General features: G+C 42.7%; 1 protein-coding gene across 3 annotated transcripts in view; it reads left to right on the forward strand.

Annotated features, from left to right (window-relative positions):
- PSME4 (proteasome activator subunit 4) overlaps positions 1-15567 on the forward strand; it is a 238832-nt gene that overhangs the window by 141007 nt on the left and 82258 nt on the right. For all 3 annotated transcript variants that reach the window (XM_030557730.1, XM_030557731.1, XM_030557732.1), the window contains 6 exons: positions 614-745; positions 1728-1937; positions 2757-2893; positions 11486-11539; positions 12376-12505; positions 14597-14678. In XM_030557730.1, coding sequence (XP_030413590.1) covers positions 614-745; positions 1728-1937; positions 2757-2893; positions 11486-11539; positions 12376-12505; positions 14597-14678 — 745 coding nt within the window. The remainder of the gene's footprint in view (positions 1-613; positions 746-1727; positions 1938-2756; positions 2894-11485; positions 11540-12375; positions 12506-14596; positions 14679-15567) is intronic.

Here is a 15567-nt window from a genome sequence, read left to right on the forward strand (position 1 = left end):
CATAATATCGCTTTTAATTCCTTGGTAGAATTCAGTGTCACAGTATCTGTTTTTTATTTCAGGCTTCAGTAATGTATGAAACATTTAATTACTCACATAATTCTTTCCAGGTTAGAAAATTCCAGTCCTGGTTAGGCCCAAAATTTCACTGACTTTTGAAATTTGCAGAAGTGAGTTTTGTCCAATGAATTAAAGACTTGCTAAAGTCAGTAGCAGCCGCACACACTCATCCAAAACCAGAATTGGGCCCATAGAACCTTTTGAGTTATTTATTAAACGTTAATCTCATTTGTATTAAGTGTTCCGAAAATGTGCCAGATTGACAGTTGTGGAAACTAAAGTCTTCAGTTCACAAAACAGATGCATCATGGGCCATGGCAAGACTAGCTACTCCACACTGTACCCCCCGTGTGCCTAAAACCTAATTTGGAGAAATCGTCAGAATAGTTGAGCCTCCATGTCCACTGCTGCTAATCTTTTAAAATAAAACAGGATAGATTTCTGTGCACTGACTCACCTTCCTAAGACCTGCACATTAGTAATTGAAGAGAACTGGGATATCATTGCTTTGTATATCCTTTGTGTACTTGAAGATGTGCTTGTCTTTCTACAGGTCAGAAATAAAGCTCAGCAAGCATTCTTCACAGCACTGGGAACATACAACTTTTGTTGCAGAGATATCATTCCTTTGGTTTTGGAGTTTTTGCGGCCAGACCGACACGATGTTACTCAGCAGCAGTTTAAAGTACTATCTCAGTTACTTAATTTCAGATCTGTCTTCAGTTTGTGTGCAAAAATTTTATGGTTAAAATACATGTGGTATGGTGTAAAGATTTTATTAGCATGACTTTGAGATGGTTGAATTACTTGTGAATAGCTAACCTTAAGTGACTTAGGCAGTCATCCCCAAAAAGTGCCCATAAAAATATTTTTATACCATACCCCACCTTCATGAATATACTCCATTTCATCAGGACCTCAGGAATTATGAATGCTTTCTGCTAATAGCTGTTCACTGTTGTTTCCCAATTAAAACAAAAAAATAGTACAAAGCAATAAAATCTCAGCGAACTGTTCTTAGTTCAGTAGTTTTTTAGCAACCCTAGCCAAGCGAGAGAGGAAGGACAAAGATCTGATAAGCAGAAAATCTTATGCTGAGGCTATGTCTCCACTGCCCCACAATTCAGCCTACAGAGATGTGAATAGCAGTGCACACCATTAGTGTAATCCTGTATGAAGAGGATTACATTAATGCAAACTAGGAACCTTTTTTTGTGTGCCTGCAATGTCCACACGACAGAGTTACAGCGCAACACTTTGCACACTTCTGTTCATACCACCCATAGTTCGAATTGCAGGGCAGTGTAGACAGCCTTAAGAAACACAAATTTGTAATTTAAACTACCATAAAAAGGTTTGTAGAAAGGCCAGGTATTTGTTTATTCATTGTGGTTATTGAAATGTGTTCTTTGGTCGTGAGGGAACTATTTCCATTCTATGAAAGAGAAATCCATTTAGTCTGTACTACTTGCACGCACTACTAAAACAAATATTTAATATGTCAAGAATTGTTTGGAAAATTTGTAAATATTAGTGATAAACTGGATTGTTCAATCTCAGTTCGTGTTACAATTTAATAATTGGTAAACTATAGAGCAACTAATTTTTATTCTATATGAATGACTGCTTTATGTAACTTTTAGTATTACAACTCTTGTTTACTATAGGGTGCCTTGTATTGTCTTCTTGGAAACCACAGTGGAGTATGCCTGGCAAATCTTCATGATTGGGACTGTATTGTACAGACTTGGCCAGCAATTGTTTCCTCTGGACTTAGCAAAGCTATGTCTCTGGAAAAACCATCTATAGTGAGACTCTTTGATGACCTAGCAGAAAAGATCCACAGACAGTATGAAACAATTGGACTGGACTTTTCAGTAAGCAAAAAAAATCACTTAAAAGCCAATATCACATTCGGAGGCTGTTTGACTTGTATTTGATCAAATAAGTCAGTCATTTAATAAATTTTACACGTTTTGGTTTAGCTTTGACTACTAATACTGGTATATTGATTTCATTCTGATTTCCAGTATGCAAGAATATAGACAAATATATCAAAGACTGGAATATTATAGATTTCAGTTTAAGTTTATTAGAATTTGACACTTTTTTTTTTTAATTTTTAGAGGCCAGTTATGCAATGGGAATGGAAAGTAACTGATCTTTTAGCTCTTGTCAGGTGTGGTCCCTCCTAATCAAGGTTGTTGTGCACTTGCAGGACAGAGTAGGGAAGCTTGCACTGTCAGTACTTGTGTTGTATCTGTTTTCTTGTTAATCTAACAACTTACACTATACTAAATTTACTTAATAAGTGAAACATTGGGACAGAAACCATTACCTTACATATTTTAGCATTTTTGTTTAACCATAAAATCAGAGTTTGTGCATGGTTTACTCCATGCCTTAAAATATAGGCATGTAATCATAGCTCTATCAGTATTTTAAAACTACTTAATTTTCCTCCATCTCATCATAACAAGACTACTGGCAGCAGTGATTCCTGTCAAATAACAAAGAAGCAACCTGGATTGCCTCTCTAGAGAATTTTGCAAAATATAAAGGGAGGCTTATTTATATCTATGTGGAAGTATGCACACTTCATTTGACTGCCTCTCTGGGAGTCTCCTTTTCCAAAAGGATGGCTAACATTCTTTGGCTGCTATTCAGTTAGAGATGTTTCCATTCTCTCTCAACAGGTTCCAGAGAAATGTGTTGAGATAGCCATTCTAATGCAAAGAGCAAAAAACCCAAGCGCCAGCGGGATGATGCTTAGTTCAGAAGAGATTCAGTTAGGAATTCAACGACAGAAAGAAAAGAATGCTGAAGCCTTGCAGTAAGTTAGATTGGTCTATGTAGATTTCAGTAACTACAGAAGTTGTAGTGCATAATAGTTTTTAATCGATAAACATATACAGTTCATGAGCGATGATGTAAATTTAATCTAAAATCGTACATTAAATGTAATTTTCCAAGAGGATGTGCTGTTTTGAGGCTAATAATTATTTGTGACATCTGTGTGTAAGGTTTTCACTAGCAAAAATGAAGCTGTTTAAAAGTAATCTCTTCTTCATAATGTTTTTTTATACATTAGCCTAAAAGCAACACTGAACTCCAACCATCTTTCTTTCCATTATTGCATCTTTTTAATTTCTTATTGCAGCTATCTTTCAGTAATCCTTAACTGTATTGGAAGGAACATCATTGACTTGTATGAAAACTTATATAGAATGGAATATTCCACATTCTCATCACCATAGTGCCTCAGCACTTTCCAGTAGTGTGTTCACAAAATGGCACTTCATCTCAATATTTTGTATCAGTTATAGTTACAAGTACTTATTAAGATAACAATACTTCAGACCAACGAAAACATTTTTTCAATTGCTTTACTTTGTGCATTTGACTGCTTTGTTTTCAGTCACTTTGTTTGTGCTGGTATACTCCTTCCGTGAGGTCTTCAAGAGAGTACTCACCAATAACAGCAACAGCGAAGCTGAAACAGAAAAGGCAGCAGTGTGCCTGAGTATGAGACAATGGAGTAATAAGGGAATATTGCTTACTTCCGGGGGAATTCTGTGCCAAAAAATAAAAAATTCTGCACGTAATATTTTTAAAATTCTACATATCAAAATAATACAATATAATCAATCACACCAGTTTCAATTACTTTGGTAATTTATTTCAAAATACTTGTCAGCAAGTATGTCTGTAACAGTACAGACAGCAAAAAAGATTCAGGAAATGTTTTTTGACAAATAGATGCCTTACTAGGCATCTTAATGCAGAGCTTTGAATAATTAATTTAAACTACAATACAGAGCCGTATTTCCGGCCCCTCTCAGAAGCAGAAGCAAAGGCTTGGGGGAGTCAGGAGTAAAGGAGGAGTTGAGGGAGAGGGAAGGAGCCTGGAAGTGAACCTGGAGGGTTGTTGGGTGTGGGTGTGAGACGTATGGAACAGGTTTTTTGAGTGGGGCAGGGAGGGATTGTTAGGGAGCCTCCCTCGTGCAGACCCTGGCTGACCCCTAGCCTCTCCCATTCAGTCAGGCACATCTGCCCATGTCCCCATGTGTTTCTGCACCCTGATGTGTCCTTGCATCCTCTTCCCCCTGTCCCCATTTATCCCTCCACCCCACTCAGACACCCACTCCCCCCATTCCTATGTGGCCCTGCATCCCCATTCAGCCACCTCCCATGTGTCCCTGCACCCCCTCAGCCAGCCTCATCCCCATGTGTCCCTGCACCCTCTCTCATGTGTCCCTGTGCCCCTACTCAGCCACCCCCTTCATCCATGTGGCCCTGCACCCCTTCAGCCAGCCCCTTCTCTCCTTCCCACATGTGGCCCTGCAGCCCCTCCCCGTCTTCCTATGGCTCTGTGCCTCCACTCCCATTCAGCCCCTGCCCCAGTCTGTCCTCTCCCATTAGCAGTTATGAATCCAAGTCTGTGACCCACCAGCTGCCCCATGTGCCCCATTCTGTCTGTCTCCCCCCATATCTTTCTACTGAGCTGGCCCCAACAGCAGGGCACTGCCAGGAAGGCAGCCTCCTCTCTTCCTTATCTGGGAGCATCTGCTCTGTTCTAGCACCACAGCATCCCCTGGTGGGCAAAAGGCATAACTTCTGCAACTTTCAGGCAGAAGTTATTTTCTGTGGGGGGGAAAAAAAAATTATGCACGCCACATGAATTATGTGCATGCACAGTGGCTTAGAATTTCCTCAGGAATAATTGCTGCAATAGAAGAGAAGGAATGGATCAGACTTAAATCAATGATGTTTACATCTGGTTTGGAAATTGATATAGAGTGGAGGCTTGGGGGCAGTGTGGTGTGGTATAGAGGGGTTGGAATAATAGAAACAATTTCCCAGTCCCTCCATGTCAGACAACCTTAATGGTGGAGTGTTCCCTGTCTCCCCGGCAACTGGGAGCAGACCAGATCTTTGCTCAGGACCTGGGCTAAGGATCTCCCCTCAGGAAGATACTTCCAAGAATCACACACTGTAGGCTCCAGGACTCCCTTTGTAGCAGAGATTTAATAGGATTTGTGTGTTTAAAAAAAAAAAAAAAAATTAACTAAACGCTCTGTTTCTTCATTGGTTTTGAGATTTTTATCCTCAAAACTGTTAAATCTAGTCCCAACATTATTATTATTTTTTTTTTTGCTGGTTTCTGAGGAGGGTTTGAAGGACAGCACCAATCATCCCTTCCCCCTTAGAAATGGGAGACAGCTGGCCCCACCGGCTAGCCTCAGGAACCCAGCTCCCAGCTAGCATGTTGGCAGGGTCCACAGTGAGACAGTTGAGTAGGCCAGATGGAAGCTCCCTTCACTGAGATGAGGCCAGACTCAGTGGCATGGAACTGGGGATAAGTCTTTTTTCAAACTCCCCTCCCCTTTGCTCCTCTCTCCCCTCAGCTCTCCCCTAGGAATGAGGGTTGCATTTCCCACAGCTTTCAGAGCAAGCCTGAAAGGTTCACTGGAGCCTCTTGAATCTTGGGATAAGAGACACTGTAATCCCAAGGAAGAAATTCCTGTTCCCAGCCAGTGTGTAAGTAAGGTTCATGCTGAGATGGTTGAGAAGGCTGCAAAACATCCCCCTTCCCACAAGCTGTTTTACCTGCAAGGGCTCAGCTGCCATGAAAGTGGGCAGCTCCTCGAATATTTGATACCAATGAGTAGAGCCCTACCAAATTCACAGCTGTGAAAAATGCTTCACGGACCGTGAAATCTGGTCTCACCCCATGCTCACCTTTCTTCTGTGCTGCCTTCAGAGCTGGGTGGCTGGCTGCTGAGCGGCAGCTGCTGGCCAGGCACCCAGCTCTGAAGGCAGTGCCCTGCCAGCATCAACACAGAAGTAAGAGTGGCAATGCCATATCATGCCACCCTTCTGTACTGCTGCTGGCGGTGGCTCTTCCATCAGAGGTGGGCTCCTGGCCAGCAGCCCGCACTCTCCAGCTGCCCAGCTAAGCTTCCCAGAGTGCATGAACGGAGATCTAACTTAACAGGTGCTTATGTTTTTAGAAAATGAACAATCAAAAAAACCTCAAACCCTGCAAAGTTTACTCCTAGGGGAATTCTGCCCCACTGTGCATGCGAAGAATTTGTCCCCTGCAGATTACTTTGCTTCCCTGCAGAAAAATGACTTTCTGCTGGGGAAGCAAAGGGAAACTGCAAGAGCAGTCATTTTTGGGTGCCCTGGGCTGCCAGCAGAGAGGTAAATCACTGTGGGACAGGGGGCGGTACTGGGGAAGACCTGACTGCTGGCTCCTACTCTGCACCAGGCTCATCTGCTAGTCCTGGTTGGGCTGGGGAGAGCAGGACTTCCTCTTCCCCTGCATGGCATCCATGGCCAGGTCAGACCCACCCTCAGATTTCTCCTCAGGCAGCAAAGAAGCTCTGTAAACTCCCCACCCATCTCTCCTCAGCTGCAGGGAGTGGGATCACTGTATGGGGAGCTTCTCCCCCATCTGCCCAATCCCTGTGCATCCAGACCCCCTTATACCCAAATCTCCCCTGCAGAGCCCTATTCCCCCTGCACCTGGATGACCCCAACAAGCTACCCGCACCTGGATCCCCACTCCACCAAGTGCAACCAGCTGCACCTGGATCCCCACCCCAGTGAGCCCCACTCCCCCATCATCTGGATCTCCCCATTGAATCCCCCAACACCCAGACCCCTCTGCTGAGATCTATCCCCCCCCACACCCTGCACTGCTGAGCCCCCACCACCTTCATCTGGACCCCCCTGCAGATTTTCATTATCGTTGCATCCAGAAACCCCCTAACAAGCCCCTGTGCATCCAGAGCACCTCCCGTACCCAGATTGCCCCTCACAGAATCCTCTCAACCCACATCTGGATCCCTCCACACTAAGCCCCTCTACACTTGGATCCTGCCTTGCTGAGCCTGCCTGCCCAAACCTGGTGCAGTTGGCACGGAGGGGCAGGGCCCTGGGGTGTTTCTGGGGCAAGCTCGGTCCTTGCACTGTGCTACAGTTGGGTACAGCCTCACTGCTGAGCCATGTTCCGGGGCAGGAGCTGCAGAGTGATCTCTTACCTCTGTGCAGCCAGTGGCCTGTACTCCCCAATACCATGCTGGAGCCTCCAGGTTTATTTGACAAATAAAACTTGCAGAATTTTAAAGTATTGTGCACAGAATTATTTATTTTTTGGTGCAGAATACCCTTGTGTAGAAATTGAATAGCAATTTGTAATTGTTCTTTGTAATTGTTCTTGCCTTGTTTATGAGGGTGTGATTAAGGTGGAATGGAAATTCCCTATCAAGATTTGTAACTAAAAAGTAAAAGAACTTAATCTGCCTAAGATGAAGCCTGCTGCAACCTCCTAAGTAAAGAGTATCATCATACCAGCTGAGGGAGCATTGCAAACCCACAGATGAGAGTAAAGTTATTACTCAGGCCAAACTTAGATATAGCAGGGTCAACACTGGAACTATTAGCTGCAGTCTGATTGTGCAGTTCTGTGTTCATCTGGGAGGCCATTGGGAGGGTAGATAACCCCACCCCAAAAAACAAAACTCAACAACCCATACATAAAATATACCTTAAACTAGATTTCTGTAGCAGCTTTTATGGGACTGATGCCTCTCCTGACTGTTGTTTGCTGCACATTCAGAACTTCCATATATATGTTGAGGAGACAGTTATAGCTCCACTCAAAGAGATTGGAATTGCAAGCTAATGCTATTATCCTTCTAAATATTTTGTTGGTAAGCTCTTTGAAGAGAATAGAGACAAAGAAGTCACTGAGGCTTTAGACAAGGGAATTGGTCCCTCCATTGTTCCATTGAGAATATCTTCAATCTACCTCATCTCAGCAAGTGTTCCCTTTGAAACTGTTGCTCTTGCAGGTTCCTGCACATTAGGAGGAGGCTTTTGCTATAAAAGGCCACGATTTGTTGAAAAACAATCCAACTCCAAAAGCTGCTCTTGATTTTTGGGTTTCCTGAGTCTGGGAAGATTTCCCCCTTGCAACATCCCTCACCCAGATTTCCTCTAAGTGGCATTTCAGGGTGGACCCTTATCTGGGAGTGAACCACTCAGAAAAAGGATGCTTATCATTTATCATTTTCCCAAAGTAAATTAAAATAAACCAGCACTGTCTCATGCTATGGACCATCAAGCTCACTCTTCCATTTCCAGCAGATGATTCTTCAGAAAATTGTTATTTGTGTACAATTGCTAAGAAGCTAAATGCTCACTACTTAGAGAAGTAGCCTTGTTCATGTCCCGGACATAAGCCCCTACTCTGTTACTCAAAGTTCTGTACCAAGAAGGAAAGTCAGTGTTGGCCAGCTCACCAAGACACATGAAGAACCAAGGGAATGCCATCTAGATCAGTTAGCCTTTCAGTGCATTGCAGGCCAGTTTGGAAGTCTATTGATGGCCCTACTTGCATCCCAGTCCAATTGGACTATCAAGAGGTGCTATGTGAGAAAGAGAGACACCAAAATGTAGGTTGTGGTCCCCTTATCTCAGAGGTGGGCTAAATGGCCTCCTTTATGCTCTCCCCTCTGCCCCGATCGTAAATATTGTAAAGCAGATTGTGAAGGAGCAAGACCACAATAATTGTAACTGCCTTCTCGTTAACTCCCAGATCTTGGTTCTCAGACCCAATTTAAACATAATGGGAACCTCCTCTCAAATTTCACACACACTCACACACACAATGGGGGGCTGATACTGAATCAAAATCCAGTGCTGCCTAACCCATCATCTGGAAAGGAATCAGTCATTCTTTTTGAGAAAGTGGTAAACATCCTTCTAGCATCTTGGAGGAGATTCACAGATTGTCTGGATATCACTTGAGGTTTAGATGTTGATGTTACAAGAGACACAGATCAGAGGAACGTGCTAAAGCTAAGGATATTCTGGTGTTTTTACAAGATAGCCTGACCAGTGGACACATGGACAAGTCAGTGACTTCAGGCATATTGCACTGTAAAGAAACCCACGAGAGTCTCTCCTCACCAGCACGTAACAGATGGCCGAGGACCACCATTCTTACCAATCCTCAGTCAAAACATAGATTCCTTTCATGATCTTGAGCTGCATGCCACAGATCCTAATAAAACTGAGTTTCATATTCATAGTTAGTAGGTCTCTTTCTCCTCTCCCTGAAAGTATTTTGACTACTCACCCCTCCCTGGTACGAAGAGGATTTTGGAGCTTGGTGTGATCTCAATGAAGTCTCAGTTATATGCTATATCAAACATGGTAGTTCTGTGACCTAACCACACCTCCAATGTAACAGCAATCTTCCTTATATAATAGGAAATGGTATTGTTATCCTGGATGAAGCCAAACATCCTAAGGAAGTAAAATTAATAAGTTAGAGGTGAACAAAGCCTACATAAGAATAAAGGTTTATATAGTGGAGGCATTTGGAGCCTGAGGTACAACTCCTCATTACCATGTACCACTCATTCTGTGGAAAAAGCAATTTTTTGGAAAGATCACACAAATTTTATGAGAAGATCTATAAAGCTACTACAGGACCTTCCATCCACATTTTTTCAAACACTGTAGTCAACATCCCCATCCTTACTGAGGCAGCATTTGGTGGAAGGGTGTTACAGAGCAGGGTTTCCCAGTAACTGTTATGTTCCTTTTCAATTCTGCATGGGTAAATTGAACCCTTCTCCCTAGGGATGGCTTCCTGTTTTCTACATCCCACTGGGAAGATTATCTGACATGGAGGGAACTGAGAGAGGGGAAAAGTCAGCCTTACCTTTGAATTTTCATTCTAGGACATTCCATGTTATACAGTCTGACCCTTTCTTGGAGGGGATTGTATTATATCCAATTTTTGTCTGCCAAGGAGAGCCCTAGAATAGAAATTCACGGATAAGACAAGATGTTCCCCTGAATTGAGAGGATAGGGAGAAAATTTTTCCATAACAAGAAATCAAGTCTATCTGAGTTGGAGAGGGGAAGACTGGAACAAAACTGGTTGGGCACAGAGGACTCTGAATGGGTGAGATAGGTGGCTTAAATTTTTCACTAAAAAGTACTAGAAGAGTATTAAGTAAAAAAAGGAGTTGTTAAATGAAGGGACATAAGAGAAGAAAACAGTTGTAGAGCTCATTTCTCCCTGGTGCAAGGGAAAAGTGGCTAGTAGGAAGCTGATTACAACTCTTGATTGTGCATTGGTGCAGCATCTGGCACTGGCCCACTCCCATTATGTCCTCTACCTTCCCCGGCATGGCTTTAAGCCAGGGCTGGGGTCTGGCAAAGGATCCTCATCATCAAGCGTTTACACATCCGCAGAAAGTTCCCCTTCACGTGGGGAATTGTCCATAGGCCATTTACAGCCAGAATCTGGCCACTTTGCAAAGTGGCCAGACAATACTGAAGAATCTAAAATAGAGCACCTTTTATTGGCATGGCAAAGCATAGTGTGTATCCAGGCAGATTATAAAGTACATAAAAAATGAGGCTCTGTACTCCTGTTTCTTTTCTCTTATACCAGCTTTAGGCAGAAAAATCTGTTTACCCCAGTGGAGTTATTCCTGCTTTCTATTAGTCTGTGTGAAGGTGAATCAGAACTTGTGGGCTTGTCAGTAATGTCAAAAACTGAGACTTGCATATCATCAAAATATTCAATTTTATCTAATTAGATAGAGACCAGCTGGTGCATTCTAAGGAAGTGGTTCCCTGATTTTCACACCTCCAAAACACAGTGTAGAAAATGCCACTCAGCTGGGCAAACTAGCTGCCTTTTAAGGCCTTATCTGGATAAAAATTTAAAGGTACAGATGCTCCCCAGGTTATGCAAACTCAACTTACGCAAATCCGCACTTATGGAAAAAGTTCCGTAAGCTTTTTTTGGCGTAATTGTCGGGTATATGTTCCCGACTTAAACAAATTTTGACTTAGGTAAGGCGTTCTGGAATGGAATGCTTGTGTAAGTCAGGGAGCGTCTGTACTATGTTGGATCATGTTAGTTAACTTACTCTAAAACCTAAACTTCTAGTCAAGTCAAGGCAAGTTAAAACTTAAACTCAATCCTTTTAGTATATGCTAAAGTATAGCTTGCCATTTTTTGACTCGAGTTTGAGGGTTTTAATTAGACTTAGCTGACTAGAATGATCCAACATCACACCTTGAAATCCTAGTCTAAACAGAGACACAGTGTGGAGGAATCACCGTAATATTCCTCTTTTGACTCAGCAGCTATTCTCTCCCCTCCGTTCATTCTTCTCAAAAAATTAACATGACATATACACAGTATCTGTAGTGTTAATTGAATTACTAGACATTGTCTGTACTATTTATATCCATTGTGAAAATGAAGAGAAAATATAATGCCTTATTTTGTTCATATAAAGATTCTTTTAAACAGTTCTCTCCATGATGTCTAGTTGACAGTATACTTCAAGTCTGTATACTCATTTTACTTTTGTTTTTTCAGAAACTATGAAAATTTGGTCAACATGCTGTTAGATTGTGTGAATCAAAGAAATCTGTAAGTTTGCCTTTCTCTGAACTTTTTTTTGTGCTAGTATTTCTGAATTTAAAAAATGCACAGTAAAATAGATAGCTTAGATGACTGGAAATAACATATGGAGCCTTGCCTGTGCAGGACTGGTTAAAACGCAGTTCAGATCAGTAGTGATCAAACAGTTGTACTGTCTGACATGAAACATTTGGCCTTGGCCTACTTCTAATGGGCAAGAATCAACATCAGTTGGCATGGATATAGGGACAGAAGGGCCATTTGTAGGGATGTTCAACTCTCTCTCCCAATTGAACAGGAAAGTGTCAGGTCAACATGAGGAATCCTGCATTGCTGTCATCCATCCAATGCCTGAATTATAGGTGAATGTGGCCTTATAGTAATTAATAGTTATTTTCAATATCTCTGTCCATTCCTAACAATTTCTGAGTCCAATTATTTGTCTAGCATAAAGATGGCAATGAAGTTCAAGTACTTTTAAATTACTGTTAACCAGGTAATTTATTTTTACAATACTACCAACTAAATAAAGAGATGTGAGGTCTAATTCTCAGTTGCATTAAGGTAATTTTACACCAATCTACAAGTGTAAAGAGCCTTTAAGTGGATGTAGTTTGCACCCACTTCAAGGCCCATTTTCTCTCCCCAATTGGTGTAGAGGGGCCCTCTTTTAATAAGACTGAGGCCCTTATAGTGTGATTGTAGAATAGAACATTAGTTTTATGGTGGTTAGATAGACCTGCTTAACAGATGGGTTTTTTATTTTAACTATATTCTTATAACTTTTTTTGGACAACAGTGTTACATGCAGCATTCCACTATTCATTGTATATGTTATTTTCTAGCCCCTGGAAGTTCGAACACATAGGCATTGGCTTTCTGTCTCTCCTCCTGAGGGATGATAAGGTTCTGCCTGTCCGTGCCATAAGATTCTTTGTGCAGTGTCTCAACCACGATGCAATAGTGGTTCGCAAGGTACCATTGATTACAATTTCTCTTGCTTTTCCAATCCCTGATCAAATGTTTGTTGTTGTTTGTTATTTAGAGGCCCCAGTTAGGGAGCAGGACCTTGTTTACACATACACGTCCATCCCCCAAATTGCATATGATCTTGGAAGTCCTATGGCAATGGCAGGTGATCTGAGGGCTTTTAGATGAGCAAAAATTTGTACTATTAATTTTGTTTATCCTGCTTGTCAGTGAGACTTGGAAACACTTTCAGCATTGTGGGGGCTTGCGGGGAAGAGGAAACTAGATGGCAGGCTTAGTGCTATGGCATGCCGTGTGGAAGAGGTTTAATTCTGTGTCTCATGCAGTGTTCCTCTAATTTTTTCCCCACACATGTGCAGAATGAATTTTGTTATGTGAACCAGTATGGAGATGATGTATGACACATCACCTCCATATTGGTCCACATAATAAAAGTCAAGTGGCGGAGATGGGCCGAGGGGTTCGGAGTGTGGGAGGGGGCCCAGAGCTGGGGCAGAGGATTGGGTGGTGAGACCTCTGGGGTGGGGCCGGGGATGAGGGGCTCAGGGCTGGGGCAGAAGATTAGGGCGTGGGGGAGTGAGGGCTACAGCTGGGGATGAGGAGTTTGAGATGCAGGAGGAGTCTCTGGGCTGGGGCAAGGGGTTGGGGTGTGGAGCGGGGAGTGAGGGCTCTGGCTGGGGGTATGATCTCTGGGGTGGGGCCAGGGCTTGGAGTGCAGGCTGCCCTAGGGCTATGGTAGGGAGAGAGGACTATCTGCAGCTCTCTCTCTCCCTGCAATAGCACCTGGGCTCGGGGTGGGGGAGGGAGATGAGGCACCTCTCCCCTCTGGGACAACTCCAGGGCTGGGGCTGCGGGATAGGTGCATCTCCCCCGGCCTCGGCAGCTCTGGGGCTGGGGGAGAGTGTCCCTCCTCACTTCTCGCTGCCATGGCAGCTCTGGGGTTGGCCTGGGTTGGGGCTGGGAGAGGGGTGCCTCTCCCCATCGCAACAGGTCCAGGAGGAGCTGAAGGAGAGGCATCTCTCCCCGCTGCAGCCCTGAGCGCCTGCGCGGCACTTAATGGGCTGCTGTGCGGCTGTGCATCTTAGAGGGAATTTAGGTCTTGTGTTCTCTGTGATGAGGGGGCTGAGATGGCTGTGGAGGAAGTAATCTCATCTGCTAGTGTGACTAAGTGCCATATGATGATGTTGACTGACTTTAAAGGGAGTGCTATTCACCATGCACTTGGGAGGATGAGGATTAGTGTGCAGAGGCGGTCAAAAGTGTGCAGAGGTGGTCAAAAAAGCAAACAGGATGTTTGGAATCATTAAAAAGGGGATAGAGAATAAGACTGAGAATATATTATTGCCCTTATATAAATCAATGGTGTGCCCACATCTCGAATACTGCGTACAGATGTGGTCTCCTCATCTCAAAAAAGATATACTGGCACTAGGAAAGGTTCAGAAAAGGGCAACTAAAATGATTAGGGGTTTGGAGAGGGTCCCGTATGAGGAAAGATTAGAGGTTAGGACTCTTCAGCTTGGAATAGAGGCAACTAAGGGGGGATATCACATCAGTGATGTGGAGAAAGTGGATAAGGAAAAGTTATTTACTTATTCTCATAATACAAGAACTAGGGGTCACCAAATGAAATTAATAGGCAGCAGGTTTAAAACATATAAAAGGAAGTTCTTCTTCACGTAGCGCACAGTCATCTTGTGGAGCTCCTTACCTGAGGAGATTGTGAAGGCTAGGCCTATAACAGCGTTTAAAAGAGAACTGGATAAATTCATGGTGATTAAGTCCATAAATGGCTATTAGCCAAGATGGGTAAGGAATGGTATCCCTAGCCTCTGTTTGTGAGAGGATGGAGATGGATGGCAGGAGAGAGATCACTTGATCATTGCCTATTAGGTTCACTCCCTCTGGGGCACCTGGCATTGGCCACTGTCGGTAGACAGATACTGGGCTAGATGGACCTTTGGTCTGACCCAGTATGGCCGTTCTTATGTTCTTATGACTATGACGTGAATGACTAGACAAATCCTTGCACTGAAAATGTGAAATGGATGAATTAATCCTCATTCTCCTTTTTAGATGGCTATCTCAGCTGTTGCTGGCATCCTCAAGCAGTTAAAGAGAACCCACAAAAAGGTGGCCATCTGCCCTTATGAAGTCAGTAAGTGTTTAAGAAGAGATTTCAGATCCTAAATACCTAAATTTATCCTGAAGCTTTCAGGAAATATATTTTCCCACCTACCTTACCAACAGAAAACACATGTTCTCTGTTATTATGGTATAAACAAAATGGGTAACCTAACTAAAACATTTTTCACTTGCCTTTAAAACAAAAGGTATTCACATCTAACAAGTAGATGTGTACTTGTAGTTTATTCAGCTGGTTGTAGGGAGGGGTGTGTGTGTGTGTGTACACATTTTATATATAGACACAAAGCCTGATCCTTCTCCCTTTGAAGACAGTGGGAGCCTTGCAGTTAACTTGAATGAGAACAAGATCAGACTTGCATATGCCATTAGGTGCCTCTGCTTTCTATTCATTCCTTACTCCTTTTATCATCCAGATTATGATGAACACTGTGTATAAACAAATATTAAATAACATTCTTTTTATATTATTTCTGTATTTGTCAGTGGGACAGATTTTTATTTTTCTTGGTTCCATGGGTCCTAAGAACCCAACATTCAATTATTTTAAACATTTTAAACCTTAGTTGAGGAAGTTCTTTCCCTTTTGTGCATGCATGCATTACAAATAGGAACAGGTAGAGAACTTCACATGTACCTTAAACAAGACTTCACAGGCTCGAGTGTTGTTTAAGTCATTTTTACTACAGGATTTCAGTGTGCTGTTTTGACTTCTCTCAATGGTGCTTCATAGTACACCACACATGAAGGAAAAATCAAATCTCTTCTTTATATTAGTAGGGGTTAGTTAAAGTTGTAAATCTTGTGATTTAATAGTATCTTTGTAACAGATTTTCTTAGTTTGAAAAATTGATGTGCTAACAAGTTGACTCCCTACTTCAAACTACGTGCTTATCCCTTTC

Source organism: Gopherus evgoodei, chromosome 3, assembly GCF_007399415.2.
Source record: "Gopherus evgoodei ecotype Sinaloan lineage chromosome 3, rGopEvg1_v1.p, whole genome shotgun sequence".
NCBI classification, from domain to species: Eukaryota; Metazoa; Chordata; order Testudines; family Testudinidae; genus Gopherus; species Gopherus evgoodei.